This window comes from Candoia aspera, chromosome 1, assembly GCF_035149785.1.
Source record: "Candoia aspera isolate rCanAsp1 chromosome 1, rCanAsp1.hap2, whole genome shotgun sequence".
NCBI lineage: Eukaryota > Metazoa > Chordata > Lepidosauria > Squamata > Boidae > Candoia > Candoia aspera.
In genome coordinates, this window is record NC_086153.1 from 55,407,867 (window position 1) to 55,432,618 (window position 24,752).

General features: G+C 39.0%; 1 protein-coding gene across 1 annotated transcript in view; it reads left to right on the top strand.

The window, feature by feature from the left end:
- Positions 1-24,752, top strand: part of CAPN13 (calpain 13) — a 98,837-nt gene that overhangs the window by 23,590 nt on the left and 50,495 nt on the right. The window contains exons 3-8 of the mRNA XM_063289384.1: positions 683-755; positions 4,307-4,425; positions 10,835-10,968; positions 21,867-22,041; positions 22,723-22,898; positions 23,878-23,896. Of these exons, the coding sequence (XP_063145454.1) occupies positions 683-755; positions 4,307-4,425; positions 10,835-10,968; positions 21,867-22,041; positions 22,723-22,898; positions 23,878-23,896 (696 nt within the window). The remainder of the gene's footprint in view (positions 1-682; positions 756-4,306; positions 4,426-10,834; positions 10,969-21,866; positions 22,042-22,722; positions 22,899-23,877; positions 23,897-24,752) is intronic.

Consider the following 24,752-nt stretch of genomic DNA (forward strand, 5'->3'; position numbering starts at 1 on the left):
GAAGTTTTTGCAGCGATCTGGTTTTATTATTTTTTTTTAAGAAATAAAAAGGATTGAAACTAACAATGGATGTCTAGATAAATAATTTGTTGCCGTAGGTAACAAGGCTCAGCTGGATAACTCCAGCAGTTTCTTTCAACTCCAATAAACAAAGATGTTAAAACACATGGAGTGCTCCATTTTTTGATGTAATGCAATATCTTCAAATGGAATGAAGTACATTCTGAATCTCTCTTCTAGCATAATTCCTTTAACCTAGATTACATGTTGGTAGAGAAAGTTGGAAGTTTTTGTAGCAACAAACACCTATCTGTTCCAAAGCATTTCTTTGGTGTATATATCTCACTGATAGCTATATTTTCCAAATGGATGCATGGTCTCAAATCAGTCTGCATGGATGATGAGAGTATGTGCAGTTCTAGATGTCATCTAGGCCTTAGCTCTACTTTTCAAGATCAACATGTAGGTATGAAAAACATCACAGTTAAATCTATGTCTTCTACTTCCCTGAGTCTCTTAACCAGGACCCACAGAACTTCTCTTTTTTGATTCACATAGAAGTGCTGGCAGTAGCTAGGATAAATAATTATTTAAATTACTGCTACTGGTAAAAATAATCCATTAAATAATTAAATAATTCTTTAATCAACAATAAATGAATATTCTTCACTTTCCATCTAAGGAGCTGGTCGGAAATCCAAGTTTGTTTGTGGATGGAATAAGTCGATTTGATATTATTCAAGGAGAAAAAATAGGTAAGGCATTGAATATTTAAGAAATAAAGTGTGGGTTTGGAAATCTCCCTGCTTGCCTGGTTCTAGTCTTTCTTCATTAAAGCTTTACGGTGGATCTTACGCACATAAAATGTATGTGTGCATATAATGTTCTCATAGTGGTCAAACAGATCCCTAGGGAAACGGGGCATAAAGCAATAGCATCACAGAGGAATTTGTGGTTTCCAGCAATTTGTATTAAGAGGTATTTGTATTATTCCAGCAATTTGTATTAAGAGGTATATCCATCTTTGACAATGGAGGTAAGATGTAGCCATTATGAATAGAAGGCATTGATAGCCTTCTCCATGAATTTGTACAATCTGCACTGAGGGTCATATACTGTATATTATAACAGCACATTCCATAATTTCACTTTGCATTGTAGAAATTGCTCCCCGCCCCCACTTCTTACTCTTCAGCTTTATGGCAGAACCCATATTTACCATTTTGAGAAAATAGAAAAAAAACCCCTCTGATCTCTGTCTACTTTCTCCACACCATTTATTATTTTACAGTCCTCTTCTAGCCTACCTTACCTGTGTTTTGATATACTGAACAGGTATATCAAGTCTTCTGAACAGGACTGTATTGACTATTGCCTGACGTGGTGTTATGTATGTGGAAGAGAACACAGTTTGGTCCAGGAAACAATCTCACCAGAGTTAAGCTGTCTGAAGCCCACTGATTTCAGAGGGAGATTTAAGCATACACTTTAATTTTATGCTCTGAATTTCATCTATCAGCTTTGTAATAAATACAAAAAAGCAGAAAACAGGTGCTAGAGTTTGATAAGTGAAAAGAAAAGCTGATGGAGTATTAACTGGTAGCAGAGAAAGTATAGTTCCAAATAGGAAACCAATGATATGTGACGGATGTGTTTTGGAAAAAAAGAAAATTAAGGTTTGATTAGGAGAGGTTTAAAGAGAAGAAAGATGGTTTGGCTGATAAAGGGAGACAGCGCAAAGAAGCAAGGTAAATGAGAAGAAGAAATGAATAGGAAATGGGTGAAAGAAAATGTGGTTAGAACAAGCTTGTGGAGAGGCGACGGCAGTGGGTTGGGATAAGGGAATTAAGTTACTACAGTATATTAATGAAAGAGAGAGAGAGAACACACATGGAAGCCAGTGCTGAATCTATGCAGAAACAGAAAGTATGGTGGAAAAGGCACCCAAAGGACTTATCCCAAAGAACTGGAGAGGATCCAAATTATTCTTTTATTGACCAATCCCTTGAGGTGAGGGTGGTGGCAGGATGCCTGATGTAAGGTTACTGTGAGTATGTTTATATAGGTCACACACTTACATTATACATGAGATATGCAGTAATGCCACCAGGCAATGACATAGGTCGGTGTTTCTCAACCTTGGCAACTTTAAGATATATGGACTTCAACTCCCAGAATGTTAGACCTTAGAGGTAGTCCAGACAAGGAGCACCAATCATGAGTACTAACACTACCTTTATTGAAAGGTTACAGTAATATAATCTTGCAAGTATGAAAGTACATCTCTCCCCCCTCCAAGATACTAGGGAGGGTCCCTTCTGAGACATTTGCCATGCTCCCATTGCTTCTGTGGGCTAAGCTGCCTCTTATCTAACCATTGCCTAGTCTGCTTGTCGTCCTCCTGTCTCTCAAGGACATTCTCACAGACCATTACACAGAATGCTGTCTGGGGAATTCTGGGAGTTGAAGTCCACATATCTTAAAGTTGCTAAGGCTGAGAAACACTGACATAGGTTATTGTTTGGTAAGGAAGGTGAGATAACAATTTTCTGAGGCATATGAAGACCCTACAAAGGGTGCTTCTGTATGCATTATTTATAGTTCATTGGAGAGGATATGGGAAAAGAATATACAGGCGATTCACTTGTCCTTGAGGTATCTGGTCTCCTAGGACACAAGCCGCCTTTCCAATCAAGGAAGGAGGCCCTGAAACCCTCAGTCATGCCTAGTTATACAATTAAGTCTTCCCATTAGAAAACTAAACTGGTACCTAAATATGAGATAATTTTAATTATCTCATATAATAATATATAATGCATATGTAGTATAGTAAGCATCTAAACATATTTGATAAAACTAAGTATACAGTATGTCTGTTTCAAACTAAAACATTTCAGGTGGCAAATGGCATGCTAAATTGATAATATCTTCCACAAAAATGAAGAAATCCTTATCACAGTCAGAGTGATAAACAACACCCTTCTTTCAGCAGACCAAGGATAGAGTAAATGAAAAGCAAACAGCAGCAAAGGAAACAACAAAATCATCTTCATGAAAGATGACCTGGATATGCAAAAGGCTTTTAGCAGCTGAAGTGGGAAAGGAAAGGAAAGGAAAGGAATTAACAACAGCTTGGATCCTAGAAGAAAATGAAATGAGAATTCAAAGTGGACCCCGGCAGTTCTACTTCTAGGAAGTTGGGACGGTAATAGAACTCCAGATATTGGCAGACCTCCTCAAACCCTGCTGTGGCAGGTAGACTTTCTGAGAATTTAGTTAAGTGTTCTCCTGGTGTTCCAGGCAGAAATGTCAGCAGGGCAGCCAGTGTTAAAAAAAAGTACTTTGCACCCAGGTTGTCCTTGTTCTTCTAGTTTACATAAACAGATGGATGGTCTCAAGCTCTTTTTGTGAGGGCCAAACTAGAAAATAAGCAGAATAAGGAATAATGCCAGACAACATAAAAAAAAAAAGCCAACATCACGAGAGTCTAAACTTTTAAGCAGAAGTGAGGAACAGTAGAGGCTGTTTCACTTATTTCCTGAATTATTTTCAAATACAGAGGTGTACATTTGGGTAAGTTCTAATTTGTAACTTTGAAAATTTTATACTGTCCCTCTCCCCTTTAAAAAAACATATCTGGAAAAAAATATACATGATCTGGATCATGTGTTAAAATATTTGAAAAAAATAATTGGGAAGAAGGATTGACTCAGATAAGATATTCATCAGACAAGACACTATACTTACACTAAACTGTAACCAGTTAAACATTCCAGATGAATTTATAGACATCCAATCAAAAATAAAGGGATATTAATCAAAAGTTTAGCATGCATCCATTTACAAAATAATTGCAGATTAATTGAGAATTGTTTCAGCAAGAGTAAAAATAGTAACTTCAAGAAATGTTTATTCAAGGACCTAGAGAACAGCTGGGTTTGGGGACATGATCTCATCACACGAACACTTTAGATTCCAAGCCAGAGATCAACTTTTGAGGAAAATGCCATTCAGTAAATAACAGCCAGTCTTTAGAATTGGTCAAATATCAGATAATTCATTATGAGCTATAGAAAAGAGCCATACCATACTGTATGGCACTTGCATTGTAAGGAGAGAATGAATGAATTTCATGCTCATTTCCCAGCATGTCCAGGCAGGGCTGGAAAAGTCTATGTCCTAACACCTCAAGGAGCCACTGCCCATCAGATGGATTAATATTCAGGTTCTTGTGAACTCCAGAAAAATACTTGCTAGATGAAGTTGAGGGTGAGAACTGTTCTAATTTTTTGTTCATTTCTTTAAGGTAACTGTTGGGTTTTGGCAGCTCTGGGTTCTTTGACCCAACAACAGCAGTTCCTGGGAAATGTGATTCCTAAAGACCAAGGATTTAATTACACTTATGCAGGGATTTTTCATTTTCAGGTACAGTATGTGGTGCAAAATGTTGCAGTGTCTTTTTCAACTCTTTTAAAACCTGGAGCTTGGATGGCAATCAGTAACTACAAGTCTTTCTTGTTTGCATTATTAAAGGTCAAAATGCAAGTATAGCAACAAAATAAGCACAATTATTAACATCTTAATTAACTTATGTAGAAAGATGCATACAGAGGTTCCTCTGAGGAAAATGTAAGGTGCATACTTCTATCAGCTGAGGTGTTTGTTTTTTTCCCCCCAGAATAGCTGAGGTCTGGAAGCATTCGCTACAAATGTTTTTAGGCACTGTAGTGTATAGATATTGTAAAGTATACAATAGAGTAACTCGTGTCAGATTCTCCTTGATAATCAATCCTGCGCATCATATTTAGTTCTGAATATTATAAATAGCTTGCTCTGTAATGCTGATTCCAATATAGATATAAAAGTCACAGCTAGGAGTTGCTTCATGACTGGCATTTCTTTGGAAGCACGCTTTTACTCTTATTAAGAAGCAGAACCTATTATTGTTATTTGAACCCATTTTTCACTGCCCTCTTATCAGCAGCTCAGTACACCTGGATCTAAATCAATGGTCTTCTCGGTAATGTTTTTAAATTATCTCTTCAAAGTTGCAGCTAACACAACGTAACTTGCTAATTAGTTCTGGTGCAACTTTGTAAAGAATGTTCATTTTTTAAAAACAGAGAGATCTACTTACCTATCTACCTTTGTACATGCATATCCAGGACACTGTTCTCTTTCAAGGTTAGGCTGGGTGCAGAGAAGATATAAGAAATACTAAACCAAAGGAATTAAAAGCATGAGATAAGAAAAAAGAAGGAACATAGCCGTAAAACTGTTTTACACCAACCCTATTTATTATAACCCTCCATACTTTATATCCTTGCAAACCAACCCTGCTTCCACTGAGTTCATATGCCATTAATGCCCTGCCTTTTATTTACTAAGCTTCTCACATCTCCTTTTTTAGGATCTCATCAATTCCTTCCAATCCACAACTTTCTTGGTCTTTCTCTTCCTCCTAACTCATTCACTCTTCATATATTTGTTTGGCAGTTCAGTCCTCATCCATTCTCTTCGTATGTCCAAGGCATCTTAACAAATTACTTCCATAGTGATCACTTACTTCCATATTTCATCCACATACATTCAACACCCATTCATTCTTGACCCTCTCTCTCTTTTTTACCACACACACTTCCTAAGTAACCCATTCCCACTGCATTCAACTTATTATTATGTTTTTTTCTGTCTTCCTCAAACTTGTACTTCCATAAAACAAATCCGGCAGAAGCATACCACTATACACAATCATTTTCACTTCTTTCAACAACAACAACAATATCCCTTGCTATCGCAGCACATAACTACACAAATTTTCTAACAGTATTTGGATGCCTAAACAGTTCTCCACCATGTCCCAATCTTTATTAAACATTTTACCAAGGTACATAAAATCTACTTTCTCTAGTCTTTACCATTTATGTATAACTTGCAGTAGTTTGCTCTGTTTCCCCTATCAAAGATAACTACGTTGGTCTTCGATACACTAATTTTCATCGTTATGCAAACTATCTAACATTTGCTACAAATCATTTGCATTCTCAGTCAACAACACAGCATCATCTGCATGCAAAAATACACATGTGGTCACTTCCCCAACCTAAACTCCTTTAATCTCATCACAAGCCTTCCTTATACCTTGATCCCTAAATACATCACACATCCTTGACTTATGTCCTGCTGAGTGTTGAACCATGTACTAAACATTCTGTTTGCTTTCATGCATACTTGCTTTTAACTCCACATTCACATAAAACTTTCCATAAATCAGGCCTATTCTCTTTATCATATGCTTTCTCTAAAATCAAGAAATATACAATAAATTTTCTTCCTCACATTCATACATTTCTCAGTGATCTGCTGAAGAGCAAAAGTGCTGCCTAGCATAAAACTACACTGCACATGAGATTTTGCTAATTTTGCTACTTGTCCTCTCTCATATGTTTTCAATCAGAAATCTGCTAAACGCTTTTCAGGGATGTTTAACAAACTAATCCCGCTGTAGTTTTGCATTCAGTCTTGCTACCTTTTCCTTGTATAGAGGAACAATAGCATTCTTCCAATGGTCACCCACAGCTACTTCATAAAGATTATGAATATTTAATATTAATAAATTAATTTTATTAATTTGTATTTCAAATTTCATCACCGCCATCTCACTTGAGAGTGACTCTGGGTGGTTAAAATTAATATTTTAACATTTCTCCAGTTGCACCATCTATACTTGTAGCCTTACCATTGTTCAACATTCTCACATTTGGGGCTTGCTTTTCACTGATGACAATTCCTTCAATCATTTTTTGGTATTATACTAAACACATTATGCAATATATTTTCCTCCTCCTCATTTTTTGCAGCAATCATTCCCTTATATGCATTTTTTTCTCATTGACATCTTTTGCCTCATCATTCCACCAAGCATCCTTTTTCATACTTAGCATAATTCCAAACTTTTCTCTGGTCCTTTACAATACAATTCTTCTCACTTTACACCAAGCAGCTTCTATATCTTTTTTTCCCTTACATTCACTTTTTATTCATTTTGTTGGAAGAGTAATCTACCTTATTATTTTTCATATGGAACTCATACTTTCTCTTCCTGTAGACATTCTATTTCCCCTGTAATTTTTTTCCATATCCAGTTTTTCCCAAGATCCATTTTTGGTACTACCAAAAGAATAAAATGGAGGAAGTCTTGGAATAATGTAAAGCACCTCCATGGGGTGAGAAGCATCATCATTACTTCTTGACGAGGCAAATAGCATCACCTCCATCATGCAAAACATCTTATTGAAGGAAATTGCCACCTCACCTATCCCTAATATACATGTTGGTGCATGCAAGCCCAAATCATATGCTTTCCATATTTTTTATTATTAAGTCCATGCAATGATTCAATTCAGAGATTTGATCTGGAAAAGATTTGATCAATTACAGAAATAACATTGACTTATTGAATAATCCAATCAAATTGGTTGCCTCCAAATTGATCCACGGCTTGGATGCCTTTCTGTGGAGAAAGCCTTTCTTCTAAATGAACTTTCTAAATTAGACTGACTTGACAATCTGATTTAAATAAATTCAAACTGAATTTGATCAGATTGACCCAGCTGTATAATTACATAGTCATTTAAAGTGACTTACAGTGATTCATGTACCTAAATCCACTTCATTCACACATGAACTGCAAGTAGAGTACTTATGATTTAAAGCAGGAGCAAGGCTGTATTCCTGAATCACCTTCTGCTGCTATGTCCCTGTTCCTAATGTTTGCACATTAATCACATATTTCTGCTAAAAAAAAAAACCTCTACATGCACACAGCTACTCTTCTATATTAGCTCCAGTGTCCGTATAATTAAATGTTTGTTGGTTGCATGTCCTTCCTACAGTGGTCTGATGGAGATATTAGCATGACTGTCCCTTTTACATTAAAGCTAGCCCCCTCCATTTTCTGTGAATTGAATATTATATCAATGTCTTTGAATGAAAGCGTGAAGGATTGTGCTACATTAAGAATATCTTGTCTTCATCTGTCTGCCTATTTTTTCACCTTTCCTCTCCCCCTTTTTTCCCCTTCTCCTCTCTCTGTCTTCTTGACTGCCTTACCTGTAATGCCTGACTTTTTTTTAAGATCCTTTTATTTAAAAATAATTTTCAAACGCTGGTAAGCTACAAAGCCCTATCTTCCAACTTCACCTTTATTTCAAGGAGCTCTTCTGCATTCCCCATAGGCATTCTTAAGATAGAAAAAGTACATATGATTGCAGCTTAATGCTTGATTTGGAAGCATGATTATTGGCCCAGAGAGAAAGAAAAATGACAAAGGTAACCTGGGTTTCATAGGCAGCATCAAGGGGAGAAGTCAGAAGAAAACAGGTGTCTTGGTACTGGCTGCTTCCACTATGGTAGTTCTTGTATGAGAGTGGCCTTCAAAATTCCAAAACTCTCTGCAGCCCCACAAGGGTGCCTACCTTTGGTCAAGATGATCTCAAATTAAGAAAGGAAATGAGAGTATGGCAAGATCATCCCCTTCATGTTTCTTTGTGACCTTCCCAAAGATGTGACCTTTGAATCTGAGTCATGGCTTCATTCTGTTTTCCTTTGAACTGTTCAAAGGCCCCAATTTAAGCAACTATTCTATGCCAAAATTGATCCCTAATACCTCAGTTTATGTCTTTGCTTTATAGCTATGGAGATTTGTCCCATAGTGCTAGCAAAGTCATGACACACTCCATTAGCCTGCTAATGATGACAGAAATGGATTCTTTGGTTTGTCAGCAGCAAACTCTTCCTTTACTTCCTTTCTTGAAACAATTCATCAGCTGTACTTGATAGATGAACACCTGTGCTCTCCAGCTGCTTAAGTGGCCAGTAGAATCCTTTTCTTCCATAAGGAAAATAGTAGCTTATAACTATTGTATTTCATTGTAGACACAGTCCATTGTATTATTTGGCAAAAAGTACCAAGCAACTCATGCTTAATCAATAGTTGTTGAAATATAATGCTTGTAGAGAATGAAGTAAAGAAAAGTCAATTTCACATAGTATCTTTGCTGGTTAGGCTGTTTGAAAAGTGGTTTATTCCTTAGACTGTTTTAATCAATGAATCACACAATAATTCAACAATCTATACATAGATGCATAATTCTACTACACAACATCAATCTATTTTTATATTTAAAGAAATGATTTACTGTTTTCTGAAAGGAAGTTGTTTGAGAAGGGTGTACCTCCTTCTGAAGAGACCATCCTTACATGCAGGGCTTTTGGATAATTACCCTCTAGACTTCAGTCTTCCCTATTTTGTATTACAATATCTACTTTGTGAAATTATGGTATGCCAGTACTGAAAAATTATACAGATAGAGTTCTGGTCACTCATCTAAAAAGGATATCAATGAGCAGAAAAATACAAAATGTCATTCTCTGTAAAAAGAAGTAAAAGTTCTTTTGTTGATGCTGATGATGATAATTTAGAGAAAAGACAAAGTGAGTTCAAAGTTGGGATTTTATTTTCTTTTTTCTTTGTTGTGGAGAAGAGAAGGGGAGAAGACTACTTTGATTGTTCTGTAGTTCTAGAATCTGGATCATCCAGTGAAACCAATTCTATTTGACTCAGGATAGATTTAAAAATCCCAATTCTTTAATCACAGTGTAATTAGCTTGTAGAATTCACTGTCATAAATGTGGAGTTAGGTTTAGAAACTTTAAAATGGGATTAGACAGATTCAGCTACCATGATAACTATCTGTAGGTTCAGTTGCAATATGCCTTTGAATATTTCTTGCTGGAACATGTAAACACAGAGTCAACATAAAAGGATTTCATGTTGTCTTTGTTAGCTTCCTTAAAACACCTGGATGGTTGCTGTTAAAAACAGGATCCTAGTTTTTACTCTGATACTGCAAGGCTCCTATTATAATATCTTATTAATCTATGAGTTTGTCCAAGCCCTAAGGCTACTATTTCCTACCTGCCTATGGGAAATTGCTCTAGACCCTCCCTAAAGCCAGACTGATCTACTGTAGTAATTAAGATGTTAGACTGGGACTGGGAAAACCTAAATTCAAGTCTCCATTCATTGACAATGTTAATTTTGTTTTGAAAAATTCATTGGTTGTAGATGATCATTATTATTTTCCACTAATTTGGAAATTAACCTGAAGACAGTTGCGATGGATACAGTCTTCCCATACAGTATCATAACATGAAATGATACAAGTTGGAAGGATTATTATTCTCAGAAAACTATGCAGTGGTCTGAAGAACTCAGCTCTCTATATTCCAGCAAGTATTTTACCACCAGGCACCCTGATTAGAAGCCCATTTAGAAAAACATACCTCATAAACTAGTTTATATGTTTAATTCCACATTTGTTTCCAATTGCAAAGTGGACTGACTTTGCAATGGTTATACAATTGTTATACAATTAAATTATTAACATTTAATTGTATAACAAGACATGGATGTACATGTAAGACTAATTTTGCTTCATTCAGAAATTTGTGTGGTTTTGGAGGGGCAGGTTACTTCTCTTTCTCTGTCTCTCTATATTTTTTTTCTCCTTTTGCATATACATTTTTTTTTAAAAAAGTCTCCACTCAACCATGAAATTCCCTGTTAATTTTAAAACAGGCATTTTCTCTCCATCTAGTCTCATAAGGTTCTTGTGAGGATATAATGAAAGGACACTTCCATGAACATCCCCTTCTGCTCCAAGAGATATGAAAGTGCTCTAATAATAATTATTTAAAGATTTCATTTTAGGATGTGCTAAGATGAAAAACTGTTCATTTTAAATTATCCTTCTTTCTTTTGCTTTTGTAGTTCTGGTACTTTGGAGGCTGGGTCGATGTGGTGGTAGATGACCAACTGCCTTTCCTCGATGGGAAATACTTATCAGTTCATCCCCGCAGCACGAACGAGTTCTGGCCACCTCTTCTTGAGAAAGCTTATGCCAAGTAAGTATTCCCAGAACTGGCTTCTCTTTCAAGTTTTATTTACATGTCTCTCCACTGTACCCTGCTTAACCAAGACTGCAGGCAATAATTGCATGATTTTTATGTAACAAACACTTGTAACATTCATATGCCAAGATAATTACTATTCAGAAGATAGATGCATATGTCTTGGTTCGTAGTGATTTACCAGTACAAGGTGCTGACTCACCTAGCCAGAGTTTCAATATATCTATATATCTGTATCTCTGTAGATCAGTGTTTCTCAACCTTAGCGACTTTAAGATGTGTGGACTTCAACTCCCATAATGTTAGCCCTTAGAGGTAGTCCAGACAAGAAGCACCAATCATGAGTTCTAACACTACCTTTATTGCAAGGTTCTGAGACATTTGCCACGCCCCTATTGCTTCTGTGGACTAAGCTGGGAATTCTGGGAGTTGAAGTCCACACATCTTAAAGTTGCTAAGGTTGAGAAACACCTTAGGTAGATACTTATCTCCAACAAATTCTCTATGAAAAAATCATGGGGCCACCAATGGAAAAAAGGTTATTTTCCTGCTTCTTTCAAAACTCATCTTTTTATGAGTCCTTGAAGGAATAGTAAAATATTAATGGCTCTTTTAAGATTAGAGTCTCATATACCTAACCAATTCTTAATAATGGTATCTTCAGGACACATTGCCCCTATGACATAAAAGGCTTAAGAGAAGGTTTTGAAGAGAGGGTTTTTTTTTTTTTTTCATAGTGTCTGCATTAGTAGAATGCATGGAACAAATTAACTGGCTACTTTCTTATTAAGAAGGTGGAGGAACAGAAAATTAAGAGAAACAGAGACTGGCAGTTAATAGTTAAAGTAAAAGAGGAAAAGAAAAAGGAGATGATAGAATAAAAGAAAAAAAAGATGTTGGTGGCCCTTTTGGAAAAGTAAATAGTCATTCTGCAGATAAGTACAGAGTTTTGCTGATATATTTCAGAGCAAGAACAACCTATATCCTATATTATAGTTTTAATACTTTATACTTAATGAGTCCTTGGAATAAATGAGAGACAGAATAATTCTACCTCTTTTAATTGAGATTTGAAGCTACGTTCTTTATCTCCAAAATAAAGTTAGAAGAAATTATGCCACTTCTCATTAAAAAAAAAGTTTTACTATAGGGTCTTCAGTCCAAAATTCACCTTCCCAATAAAATTGGGAAACCCATGTGGGTTTTTAGGCCCCCTGCTCCTGGTTCCCAAGATTTTCATCTTGAACTCTTCTGGGTTATGCATTTCCCCAGTCAGAGTTGGTGCACAATTTGAGGGTCCTCCTGGACTCATGGCTCTTGCATGAAGAGCAGGTGGCAGCTGTGGCTAGGAGCACCTTTGCATAGCTTCATTTTATGTACCAATTGTGCCCATTCCTGGAGAGGGAGGCTTTGCTGATACCTTAGTCACCTCCCACTTGGATTACTGTAACACAATCTACATGGGGCTGCCCTTGAAGAGCATTAGGAAGCTATAGGTGGTCCAGAATGCAGCAGCATGGGCAGTTACAGGCACACCTTGCTTTGCCACTGTCATACCTCTGCTCCACAAGCTACACTGGCTCCTAATATGCTTCTGGGTGCAATTCAAGGTGCTGGTTGTCACCTACATGGCATAGGACTGGGCTATTTGCAGGACGATTTCTCTCTCATTGTTGCTGCTCACCTCACCAGATCTAGCAGAGATGGTATGCTCTGAGTCCCTTCCATCAAATAGGGTCATCATGTTGGTTCCTGAAGTCATGCCTTTTCAGTGGCAGTGCCTGCCCTGTGGAACAGCATCCCCCTGGAAATGGCACCAGCCCTGTTAGTCTTTTGCAAGGCTCTAAAGACCTGCCTATTTCCCCAGGTGTTTGGGCCAGGAGGTTAGGTGAGCTTTGCTGCTGTTGATGTGATTGACCAATCTTTAAGACCAGTCCAAGGTCAGGTCACCTGTCTATAAAGACAGGAGCCCAGTCAGTCCCTGCTAAGTTGCCTTTGAAGATGCCAGCCACAGTTGCCAGCGAAACATCAGGAAATCTGTTGTGTAGACCATGGCCAATAAACCTTGAAACTCAAAACAACCCAAAGATGTCACCACTGGAAATACTTATACCAAATTAAGATAATTTTAGGACATATTTAAAATTGTTATTCAAAATATGACACTGAGACAGAATATTTTAAAAGTATGATCAAATGGATGCAAAACTTTTTAAAAAGTAATAACAGTGGAACAATAGGAAGAACTATGGAAAAAAAATCAATAAAGTTATCCCAAGCTACAGTTTGAAGGAAACATGGAGCAAAATCTTCTACCATGGTGTTTAACTCCATCAATGATTGCCAAGGTGGAAAAACCATCCAACAATAAATATTGGAAATGCCACAACAAAGAAGGAACATTTTACCATATCTGATGGTTATGCAAAAAGACTCGAAAGTACTGGAAAGAAATACACCCAAACATCCAGAAATTCTGAAAATAAAATTAGAATTCAAACCACAGATATTTTATTAGGTATGATCCCAGAGAATATAAATGAAAAGCATCACAATTTATTAAGATACTGTATATACTGACAGCAGCAAGAAGAAATCTGGCACAACATTGGAAAAGAGAAACCTGAGAGAAACCTTGTAAGAAACCTTGTAGTTTTTGTTCTAATTTCTGTATGCCACCCAGAGTCACTTTTGTGAGATGGGCAGCCAAATAAATAGCTAAATAAATAAGGTAACCTATGTAACTTATTCCTAATAATGTTTTCTGGAACAATCAGGCAAAGCAATGCTGGTAGACTTTTTTCATTTTTTTTTTCATGCATTTTTCATTCCATCTGCTGAGAAACAACTTTGTGTAAGTGGACTTTAAGCTTCTTTAAATTGCAGTGCAGCCCTATATATATTTACACAGAGTTCAATGAAAATTAGTCACAAATAATATATAGAAGATGGTGGGGTCATTGCTGGGATCAATACCAAAAAATGTGTCTTTCAGTGGGTGAAAGTACTTAGCCAGTGCTAAGCAGGGTTGGATTTGCTTAGTACTTGAATGGGAAACCACCAGGAAATTGCCATGGTTTAGAACAGACTGCATTGTCAAAAGAACAACCTGGAAGAAGGCCAGAAACTACATGAATATATTTGCATAGTCATCAGAAGTCAAGCTCCACTTACTGAGAAAATTGTCTCTAGTATCTTTTCTCTGGAAACTTATACATGTATTTCAGCTCCATCTTCCATTTGCTTTTTCTAACCATACTTTTCTATAAAACAGTACCAGTATATATTTTCTGTTGCTAAGTAGTATGCAGTTTCAACTGGAATCACTTCAGACCATTTTAGGTGAACTCAGCCTTCATCAAATATGAATTGAGTTGTCCCCAAAGTTTCAATGGAACAAGACAGGGAAAGCAATAAAAAAAAGTTTCAACAATTTCAGTTATTTTGAAAATCATTCCAAATGTGTTATCTCCATCTCCATCTACACATACACACAAATTATATCAATTAAATGATTATGCGCCATCAAGCCAGTGTCAACTTTTAGTGACCACTTAGATTTTCTCTAGGGTACTCAACCTGGTCCTTCAGATCTTCCAGCATCGTACCCATTGCTTCTCTGACTGGGTCCATTTGTCTTGTTTCTGGTCATCCTCTTCTCTTTCCTTCCACCTATTCTAGCATTATAGACTTCTCCAGAGAGCTACTACATCTTCACGTAATGTGTCCAAAATATGATAATTTGAGCCTGGTCATTTCGGCCTTGAGTGAGAACTCCGGATTGATCTGTTTTTTGATCCATTTGTTTGTTTTGATGGCTATTCATGGTATTCTTAGGAATCTTCTCCGAAGTTCAAATGTTTTAATGCTCTTTCTATCTTGCTTCTTTGAAGTCCAGAATATTATATATGGATGTTTTAATTTTTTTTTAGCTCTCAAGTTTACAAATGAAATCATACATTTTTCCAAATTGTTAATATTTGTTTTGTCTAGTTCCTAGCTTTTAATATTTAATATTTTTTTTTATTATTTTCAGTATTTTCCAGCATCTAGTAAATCACTGAATATTTTAAAAAAGGGGAAAAAAATCAGTTAATAATAAACAGATACTAAGATGCTGAATTTTTTGAAACTGAAATATACTTTAGATTTGCAGAAGCTGATTCAAGTAACTCTTCACTAAACAGCATTTTCATGCCAGAAAATGCAAAGTCATTATTCTATAAAGATTGTGCAAAAATGATATTTCCTGCAAGAGGAAATATCCCCCTGCACATAGTATAAATTTAATTTTTTTCCAGCTAGGTTGGAAACATTATTTTTAAATAAAATTAGCCATGGATGTCATTTTTTGATTCAGTACGAAGCTGAGATTGTGTACTTAACTTGTTTTAAAATGACATATACTGATATTGTAGTCAACTCTGATTCATCTTTTTTTCTTCCTTTTGCATTAGTAATTACAAGCCCAAGATAAAACAAACAAACAAACAAACAAGGCTTGAAACATGCCTTTTAGCATCTGGTGTCTACTATTTGATGAACATTCAATGACCTGAACCAAATAAAAATGGAATAAAGATTAAGCACCTAGGCAGTACTTAATTTTATTCTTACTTTTCTGTTTACTTATCTGTGGCATATCTCCTTCCAACAGAGACAATGTTGTTTTTAAATTCAGATTGTAACCAAGGGTGTTGTTTTAGCTTTCAGGATGTTATGCGTGATGGAGTTGTTGCATGCAGCATTAAATAATGTGTAAAGGTCTATCCAGGGACAAAGAATTGCAGGAAAACTACAGGGGAGTTTTTAGAAGTATTTTGAGAGTCCCACAAACTCAGACCAGAAGCAAACCTTTCTATAACTTTCTCTTGTACAAGTCTTTTTCTGAAGCTGGTCTTTATGTATCATCTCAAACAGCTTTGCTTTTGGGGAAGCCCTTCTTCCTGGAAGGCTGGATGTCAGATTCCTCTGATCAAAAGGTTCACCTTATCGGAGCATCTTCCATCATTTCCTTATCAAAGGGGTAGACTCTCTGTTGCCGGATGGGAGGGGGTGTTGAGTTGGAGTGTGAATTGCATTATTATGGCTACAGATTTATGATGGTTCACATCAAGGCCAGTCAGTAGAGATACACCAGCAACACCACCTGGATGGGAAAGGGGGGCGACATACTTTCGTGGAAAAGAAGGCAATCAAGGGAATGTGGTTTTAAATGTATGTTTTAGTGGGAATTCTCCATTCTCAGCTTTACCTCTGTCCTAGTCATTTCGCTTCATTAAACAGTTAAAGGATCCTGGGCTCCTGACTGTCATTGCGTGAATGCTCAAATGGTCTAGTGCTGACATTAAGCTGCGAATCCCATTGTGTTCGAAAACTCTTCCTGGGGTAGTAGCTCAGTTGAGAGTTGATGAAATAATGCCGAAACATGGAAGAACTAAGGCGAAGCAGCCATCACCCTCAACCTCCACTGAGAGGATGGTGCTGTATGCCAATGAGGAAGAAGAGAAGGTAGAGTCGGAGGGGAGCTCCGGGAGTGAGGAAAGTGAGTGCAAAATGGAAACCCGGCTCAATGCTACCGAGCTGGAGAGTGCACTCCTTACCCTTGACTTCATGAGAGAGCCCGAGACTCCAGACGCAATACTGGAAGAACCACAGATGGGACCTTCAGAGTCAGGCGCCAAGTAGATAGAGGGGAGAGCACCTCCACCCCTGGAGGCACACGTGAGGGTGCTGAGCCCGAGGTCTCATGGAACTGGGACAGACACCGATGGGACCCCGCAAACAATTCGTGGGCTGGAGGTGAGGATGTCTGCCATGGAGGTGATGATGAAGCATGTGTCGAAAACTCTTGACACTATGGCATATCCCCTGGTGGAAATCTCAACCCAACTCTCCAGGATGGCATCAGCAGACCTGCGAGGGAGACGCTGCACCATCACCCCACCCAGGGGGTTCGACTCCCCAACGAGGCGATGAAGGAGCGGAGGCCACGCGGAAACCCAAGAGGAGTTGGGGCAACCCAACGCAGGCGAGGCAGTGCCTCAGGGGACTCCGAAAGAGATACAGGTTAAATTCAATGGGGATCCCTGACAGTTGGTGTTTTTCTTGACCAATGTGTCCATCTATATGCATGAATTTGGGTCCTGCTTCCCCACAGAATACAAGAAGGTGAGCCAGGTCAGCACGAGGCTTCTTGGAGCTGCAGCAGATTGGTATGTGCAGCTGCATGATGCCATAGCCCCTGAACTACACAGTTTGAGGGAGTTCATGAAAGCCCTGAGGGAGAGGTTTGAGGACCCGCTGGACAAGATGAAGGCGAAATCAGCCATCCAGCAGCTTAGGCAAGGGGGGAAAAGTGTGGCAGAATACACCATGGAGTTCAAAGCCTTGGCAGGGAAAGTTATGGACTGGTTAGAGACCACCAAGATTGATTATTTCAAGGGGGGATTGCAGCCGGTCCTAAGATGGGCAGTCTGCAGAGGAGACCCCCCACACATACACTAAAAGAATGGATTTGCCTGGCTGGGGAGGTTGAGAATACCCAGTACCAATTTCGTAGGCAACTCAGAGTGCAAGCTGCAGGGAGGAATACTGGGGCTCCGGGCCAGTTACCCTTTGCCCAGCGAAAGCTATTCCGAGAGAAAGAAGACCCTAAAGACAGCACCTGGAAGAAAGGCAGCTGTTTCAAATGTGGTAAGGACACCCATTGTGCAGCGGGGTGTCCCCGCGGTGAGCCAGAGGCAGCCAAGGGAGGAACGAAACCGGCTAAGACCCCACCAACCAAATGCAAGGGAGCTGCAGCAACTGCGCTGGCACATAGGGATCTAGATGCAGGGCCATTGCTGGAGTCAAGTGAGGACTCCGAGCCAGAAGAGCAGAAGCCAGTGGGAAACTAGGAGGAAAGAGAGGACCCCCTGGTGAGCGATGACTGCCCCACGTTGCTAGTCAGGGTGGAATTAAAAAACTTAAGAACATTCCACAAAGCCAACCTGACAGCGATGCTAGATTCGGGGTGCACTAAATGCTTAATACACCCCTCACTAATCAATATGCTAAGCCTTAAAACTAAGAGACTTAAACAGCCCATCATTTTTACCCAAATGGATGGTTCCATTGCCCATGGGGGGCCCGTAGAGTTTCAAACTGAGGCTGTAGACATGAGGTTGCGGGGGGGACGACGACAAGGAAACCTTGCAATTCATTGTAGCCCCCATAGCAAACTATTCAATCATATTGGGGCTCCCGTGGCTAAAAAGCAGAAAACCACACATAGACTGGGGGACGGGCACTCTAATGTTAAAAGACGGTGTCAGCAACCCACTGGTCCCACCACCCAAAGAGAGGGATGTGGCAGGAATACTCCTGAATCAGATACCCATGGGAAAGCCAGAGGCAGAGGTAGCCATACCAGCCGAATACTCGGACTTTCTTGATGTGTTTGATGGAAAGGAGTCTGACCAGTTACCACCTCACAGAAAAATGGACTGTGCCATAGAAATTGACCCTGGAGATAAGCTACCTAAGCCAAAATTATATGCTATGTCAGAGACTGAGAAAAAGGTCCTCAGGGAGTTCATAGACAAAAACCTGGCTAGGGGCTTTATTGAACTGGCTAACTCCCCGTTGGCCACCCCAGTGCTTTTCTGGGCAAAGAAGGATGGCTCCCTGAGACTATGTACAGATTACCATGGAATAAATGCCATCTCTGTAACCAACAAGTACCCCCTCCCTCTCATGAAAGACATGCTCTCACACCTATCGAAGGAAAAGGTGTTCACCAAGCTTGATCTCAGAGAAGCCTACTTCAGAATCCGAATCAGGGAGGGGGATGAGTGGAAAATGGCTTTCAATTGCCCACTGGGCTCCTACCAGTACAAGGTTCTCCCTTTTGGGTTGGCTGGGGCCCCTGGTGTATTCATTCTATATATCAATGAGGTCCTCCACGAGAATTTGTACAAGGGGGGTTTGGTGTATTTAGACGATATTCTAATCCACTCTGAAAGCTTAGAGGACCACATCCCTTTGGTTAAGTGCTGCAAAAACTAAGGGACGCCCAACTCTATGCTAAGCTTTCCAAGTGTGAGTTTCACAAGAGTCAACTAGACTACTTGGGCTATCGTATCTCTGTGGATGACATTGAAATGGAACCGGATAAAGTACAAGACATAAGCGGTTGGGAACCACCTCGCACCAGACAGCAGCTTCAAAGTTTTCTTGGCTTTGCCAATTTCTATAGACAATTTATCCCCCAATTTGCTCAGATTGTGCTGCCTCTCACAGATTTATTAAAAACTAGAGGGAGGGGGGAGACACGGAAAGTAACTTCCCCAGGGGTGAAGCTTGCTTGGTCGGATGACTGCCAAGCTGCTTTTGAGTGTCTGAAGGCTCTATTCACAGAAGAACGCCTTCTGGCTCACCCAGACCCAAACTGCCCCTTTATTGTACAAGCAGATGCTTCTGGCTCAGCGGTAGGGGCTGTTTTAATTCAAAAGGATGAAGACAATTTCCCCTGCTCATGTGCGTACCTTTCCCGCAAGTTCACTGACTCTGAGCGCAGTTGGCACATATGGGAAAAGGAGGCTTTTGCTGTCAAAACTGCCTTAACACATTGGAGGCATTTGCTGGAGGGCTCCAAACATCCCTTTGAGGTCTGGACTGATCATAAAAACCTCCAAGCTTTACAAACCCCCAGAAAGTTGAATGGCAAACAAATCCGTTGGGCTCAATTTTTCAGCTGTTTTAATTTCACCCTTAATTTCCTCCCTGGAAAGAGGAATTTTCTGGCTGATGCACTTTCTCACCTTCCACAATATAACACCACTAACTCTGAAATTCTGGATACTGTTTTTTCCCCAAAAGCAGCTTGGAATGGCTTGTGTAATGTGCAAACAAGCAGTAGCTGGGAAAGGGAAAGTGCAGGCAGACCTAAAAGAGGAACTGCTTCAGGTGCTCTCTAATGATCCTTGGCTACAATGTAACAAAGCCAACTTGACTGAAATTGAATACATTTGGTATTGGAACAACAAAATCTATGTGCCTGAATCTTTGCACAAAACCATTCTGCACCATTCCCATGACATTAAATCTGCAGGGCATTTTGCCTTCACCAAAACTCTACACTTGGTCAGGTGCCAATTTTGGTGGCCCTCCCTTCGCCCTGACTTGCAATCCTATGTCACCTCATGCCACGTCTGTGCCCAAGCGAAAAGGAAGGGGGGGGGGAACCACAGGGACTTTTACAACCTGTTGCCTCCCCTAAAGCCCCATGGAAAGAAATTGCCATGGATTTCATTGTGGACTTGCCAGAGAGTAAAAATAAGACTGTGATTTGGACTGTTATTGGCTTATTTTCAAAGCAAGCCCACTTCATCCCTTGCGCCAAGTTCCCCACCGCCCAGCAACTTGCAAAATTGTTTGTAACGCACACCTATAGGATCCACGGTTGTGGCTACAGATTTATGATGGTTCACATCAAGGCCAGTCAGTAGAGATACACCAGCAACATCACTTGGATGGGAAAGGGGGGCGACATACTTTCATGGGAAAGGAAGGCAATCAAGGAAATGTGGTTTTAAATGTATGTTTTAGTGGGAATTCTCCATTCTCAGCTTTACCTCTGTCCTAGTCACTTTGTTTCATTAAACAGTTAAAGGATCCTGGGCTCCTGACTGTCATTGTGTGAATGCTTGAATGATCTAGTGCTGACACTGGAAAAGTCTCCAGCCTACCTGGCCCCACCACCTTCTGGGCTAGAAGGATGATTAAATGAGACTCCTTATACTTAACCAGTTCAAAAACTGGAACCATAATACTCTTGGACTGTACCATCTGACACTTTGCAGTCAAATTTCAGTCAGATTAATAGAAAAGAGGAATCAATGGGAGGCAACACCTGCTATCTTGGAGAGTGGGTCACATTGTGCTCCTCAGTGGCTCTAGAAAGTAAATCCAGGATACAGATGGACTTGCTCTGTCCTTCCTTCTCCAGGTAATTGCCTAGTATCATGGCCACAATCATTCTTCAGTTCTCTCTACTGCAGATGTGATGTTGAACCTATTCCAGGACATGCAGAAAGAAGAGTAAATGTTGGGAGAATTCTATGATGTCTATCTGATGTATAGATATAGTTGAGATACAGACATATGCACATATATGTGAGGCTGGATGGGTGTGTATGTATTGATTCAGTTGTGTGACATTTAACTTGTTGCTTGTATTGTTTTAGTCCAGGAATAGGTTTACCACGTGACTTCATCTCTTTTCCTCTTTTTACATCATTTCATAATGTTAGGCAAAGTTCATTCAGCAAGGCCTTATCAATGGCTAATAGTAGTCATTACTCATTTGCTTTTGTTGTAAAAAAGTGTGTGTATGTAAATATAAATATAAATATTCCAATTAATATGGGGAAAAATTCTGGTAAAATATGCAGTAATCTAATTCACCACAAAATCAGAAGAGGCCTATATTGACTTAATTTATTTCATGTTGTTATTATCCCTATGTAGCGGAAGGAAGGAAGGAAGGAAGGAAGGAAGGAAGGAAGGAAGGAAGGATTTACTGTTTGTGTTGAACTGAGAAATGAAATAAATCCAAAACAGTGAACTATTAACAAAAATATAATGCATTTACTGACTTTTAATTGACAGTAAGAAAAAAAAAATGTCTAGCCTATTAGGTGAAAAAAATGGGAATAGAATATATTTTCAATTTAAAGCTGTGTTTCTATTTCTAGCCTGACTGAACAGGATACAGTAGTGATGCTAAAAAGACAACTTAACATTAACCTGCCCCAGCTTCTCTAACCATCAGTTTTATTTTCTTTTATATATATAAACATTCTCTGTTGTTTTGCTGCCTAGCCTGGAGGTCTTCCCTTTTCTTCCAGACTGCGTGGTTCTTACGAGAAGCTGCACTTTGGCTATATCTCAGAAGCTTTGGTGGATCTCACAGGTGGGGTCCAGCTGCCTTTCGATCTTAGGAGTCCTCCTACTCATCTGTTTGAAATAATGAAAACAGCTGCTTTGTCAGGCAGTCTCATGGCATGCAACACTCCTAAAAGGGTAAGTTAGGAGTTAATTTTATAGGGACTGGTATCCTGCTGTTCAGAAGAGATTCTCAGAGTAGCTTCTCTAAAATTACTAGAGAGTAAAAAGACACACAGACATTAAAAAGAAAACTAACTATAAACAGTTTTGACTGAAGGATCTTAGAAAATTAAAAGATCTTCACTTGTGGTGAAACGATACATGTAGGACCCAAATGATCCTTCCAGTGGAGAAGAGTTCACAGTTTGGATACTGCTAAGAAGAATGCCAGAAAGCAGGAAAATGAAGTAGGACCCCTGTCGACATGCCAAACTTATATGATCAAGATAATACTAGAAATTTGGGGGGTGAAAGCTATAGAAAACTGAATTGGACCAAGGAACCAAGTGGGAGTCACAACTTCAGAGCCAACAACTGTCTGTGGAGGATTAGGCTTGTTTGGCTCTGCTCCTTGTTAGATGTGCAGATTGTATTAATTCTGAGATGTGCCTTTTTTCTGGGTTCTGTTGACTTTCTGACAAAGAAAAGAACTTGTCAGAGTTATTTATGCCTTAACTCCAGATTAGGTTACTATGGCAAACTCTTTCTTGGGCTAACCGTGAAATGTATGAAGAAACTGTGATTGGTGCAAGATGTGGCTGCTAGCAGGAGCTAGGCATTTGTACTATGTTATGTCTCTTCTACCTGTTTGCACAGGCTTCCAGTTGGTTTCTGGAGCACCTTCTTCCATACGTTCCTGCTTCATGCCTGTCATCCAAGGCACTATTTCAGACCTCTTGGTTGGTGAAGATAACGCCAAGTTGTAGAATTATTTCTGTGGTTCCATCCAGTTGTAAAATGCTCTGCCAACAGAGATTATTCAGGACTATTTAGTTAAAAGTATTAACTAAATAGTCCTGAATAATGGACTATTTAGTCCATTATTCAGGACTAGTCCATCTTGGATTAGCTGGTCTTGTTACAAATTTTCATTCCTCATTTAGTAATTAGGCTTTTTAAGGTTTTTACATAGGGGAATTGGGAAGCTCTTGTTTTAAATATTGCTGATTTTTTCTTTGTTCTCCACCTTTATTTTTTCCTCTGGAAATAAATAGAACATTATTTTTGAACCATATAACAACACTGTAGCACCCTTTCATTATTAGCCATTCCCCTCCCAAGTATTCTTTAGGATGTAGCCAAAAAACAACAACAACCCACCTTTCTTAAAATGCTCCCAACCCTGAATAAATCCAGCAATCAGCTGCATGTAGAAGCTTTGCACATTATGACTGTTTCCCCACTAGAGTAATCCAACCACTGATGTGCCAAAATAACAATAATAAGGAGAGGTGTTATATCGCTTCAACAAAGACTGGGTGATGTTATGAAGATGGTATAAATCATGAGTGGGGAAAATGTCCCGATTTGCATGCAGTCCTCTTTTTCTATTGTACTAAGCGAAACGTTACATTATCATTTCTGAAATCTTGGTTGGTGTTTGTTGGCAGATTGCTGGGAAAGCCTTTGGCCCAGGAGAGATCAGAAAACACACACACCAGGCATTTCTATAAAATAATTTTATTTACAGAAAGCAAAACATATTTAAAAGTCTTGGCTCTCAGTGAGAACAGCTTGACTCTCTACATGCCTGCACAAAAAGGAAACAGAAACTAAAACAAGTCCGGGCAAGTTCCTCCCCCCCAGGTGATGCAACCATTAACACGTGAAAAGGAGACAATTAAATTCAACCTCTTCACCCGGCCAAAATGATTAGTTACCATAGCAACCTTAATCTGTAGTAGAAAACATTAACAGTGTTCTCCTCCCCACCTGAAGAGGTGGTCAGAATGTTGCTTTTTCTTCTTTCAGTACTGCTTCCAGTGAGCTTGTAAGGTTTTTCAAGTTGGACATGGCACACAGATTGCCAGATACAAGGAGAGTGAACTGGACAAGAACATTCAAACATGTTCTGTACTTAGGACTCAATTTGGTCTCAGTAATATACTTGCAGCCTAAGCCAGACCATATAGGCTCCTTTACATGCTTGCTTACCTCCTATATTTGATTCTGCTCTTCAGTTAATTCTTGTTTCCCAAAGCAGCTCATTTCAATGTAAAAAGAGGAGTAAACCCTAAGCTCAGTTCACAATCAAAAAAGATATAAAAGGGATGAGGAATAGAGGGAAAAGGAAGAAGAGGAAATTCAGTTATTCAAGTTGACATTTATAAGATGGCATCTATTTGTAAGTTGGGCTGGCTGATCTTCTTTTGCTGGTGTTTTACTTGAGTAGGAATTGGTGGACTTGAATTCCCTAGCCACAACTGAGTCCAGAGTGTTCTTCTTTTTCACTTTCTAAACCTAGACTAACCACCCATAGTAGAGATATAAATTAATTTAACCTCAAATTTTATAGGAAAGGATTTGGGATTTTCAGTCCCAACAGAATCTCTTATGGCAGTGGCAGTACTGATAAGCACAGCCTATCTAGCATTTTTTCATTCCCCCCGCCTGCCCAAAAAGTGGAAAAAGGCTGATATATAAGGTTGTTAAGGAATGTTTTTTCTAGCTTTCTTTAAAACTTCAAAAAGATTGGCATATAGCAGCAGCATGCTCTTTGCAGAAAGATTTCTACATCTTATCCTCCAGCACCAGAAAAAATCAAATGCCTATGTATAAAGAGCCCAGTGGTGCTATCAACTCACTATACTTATTAAAGGTTAAACAAAGCTGGAAGGATCTTTGAA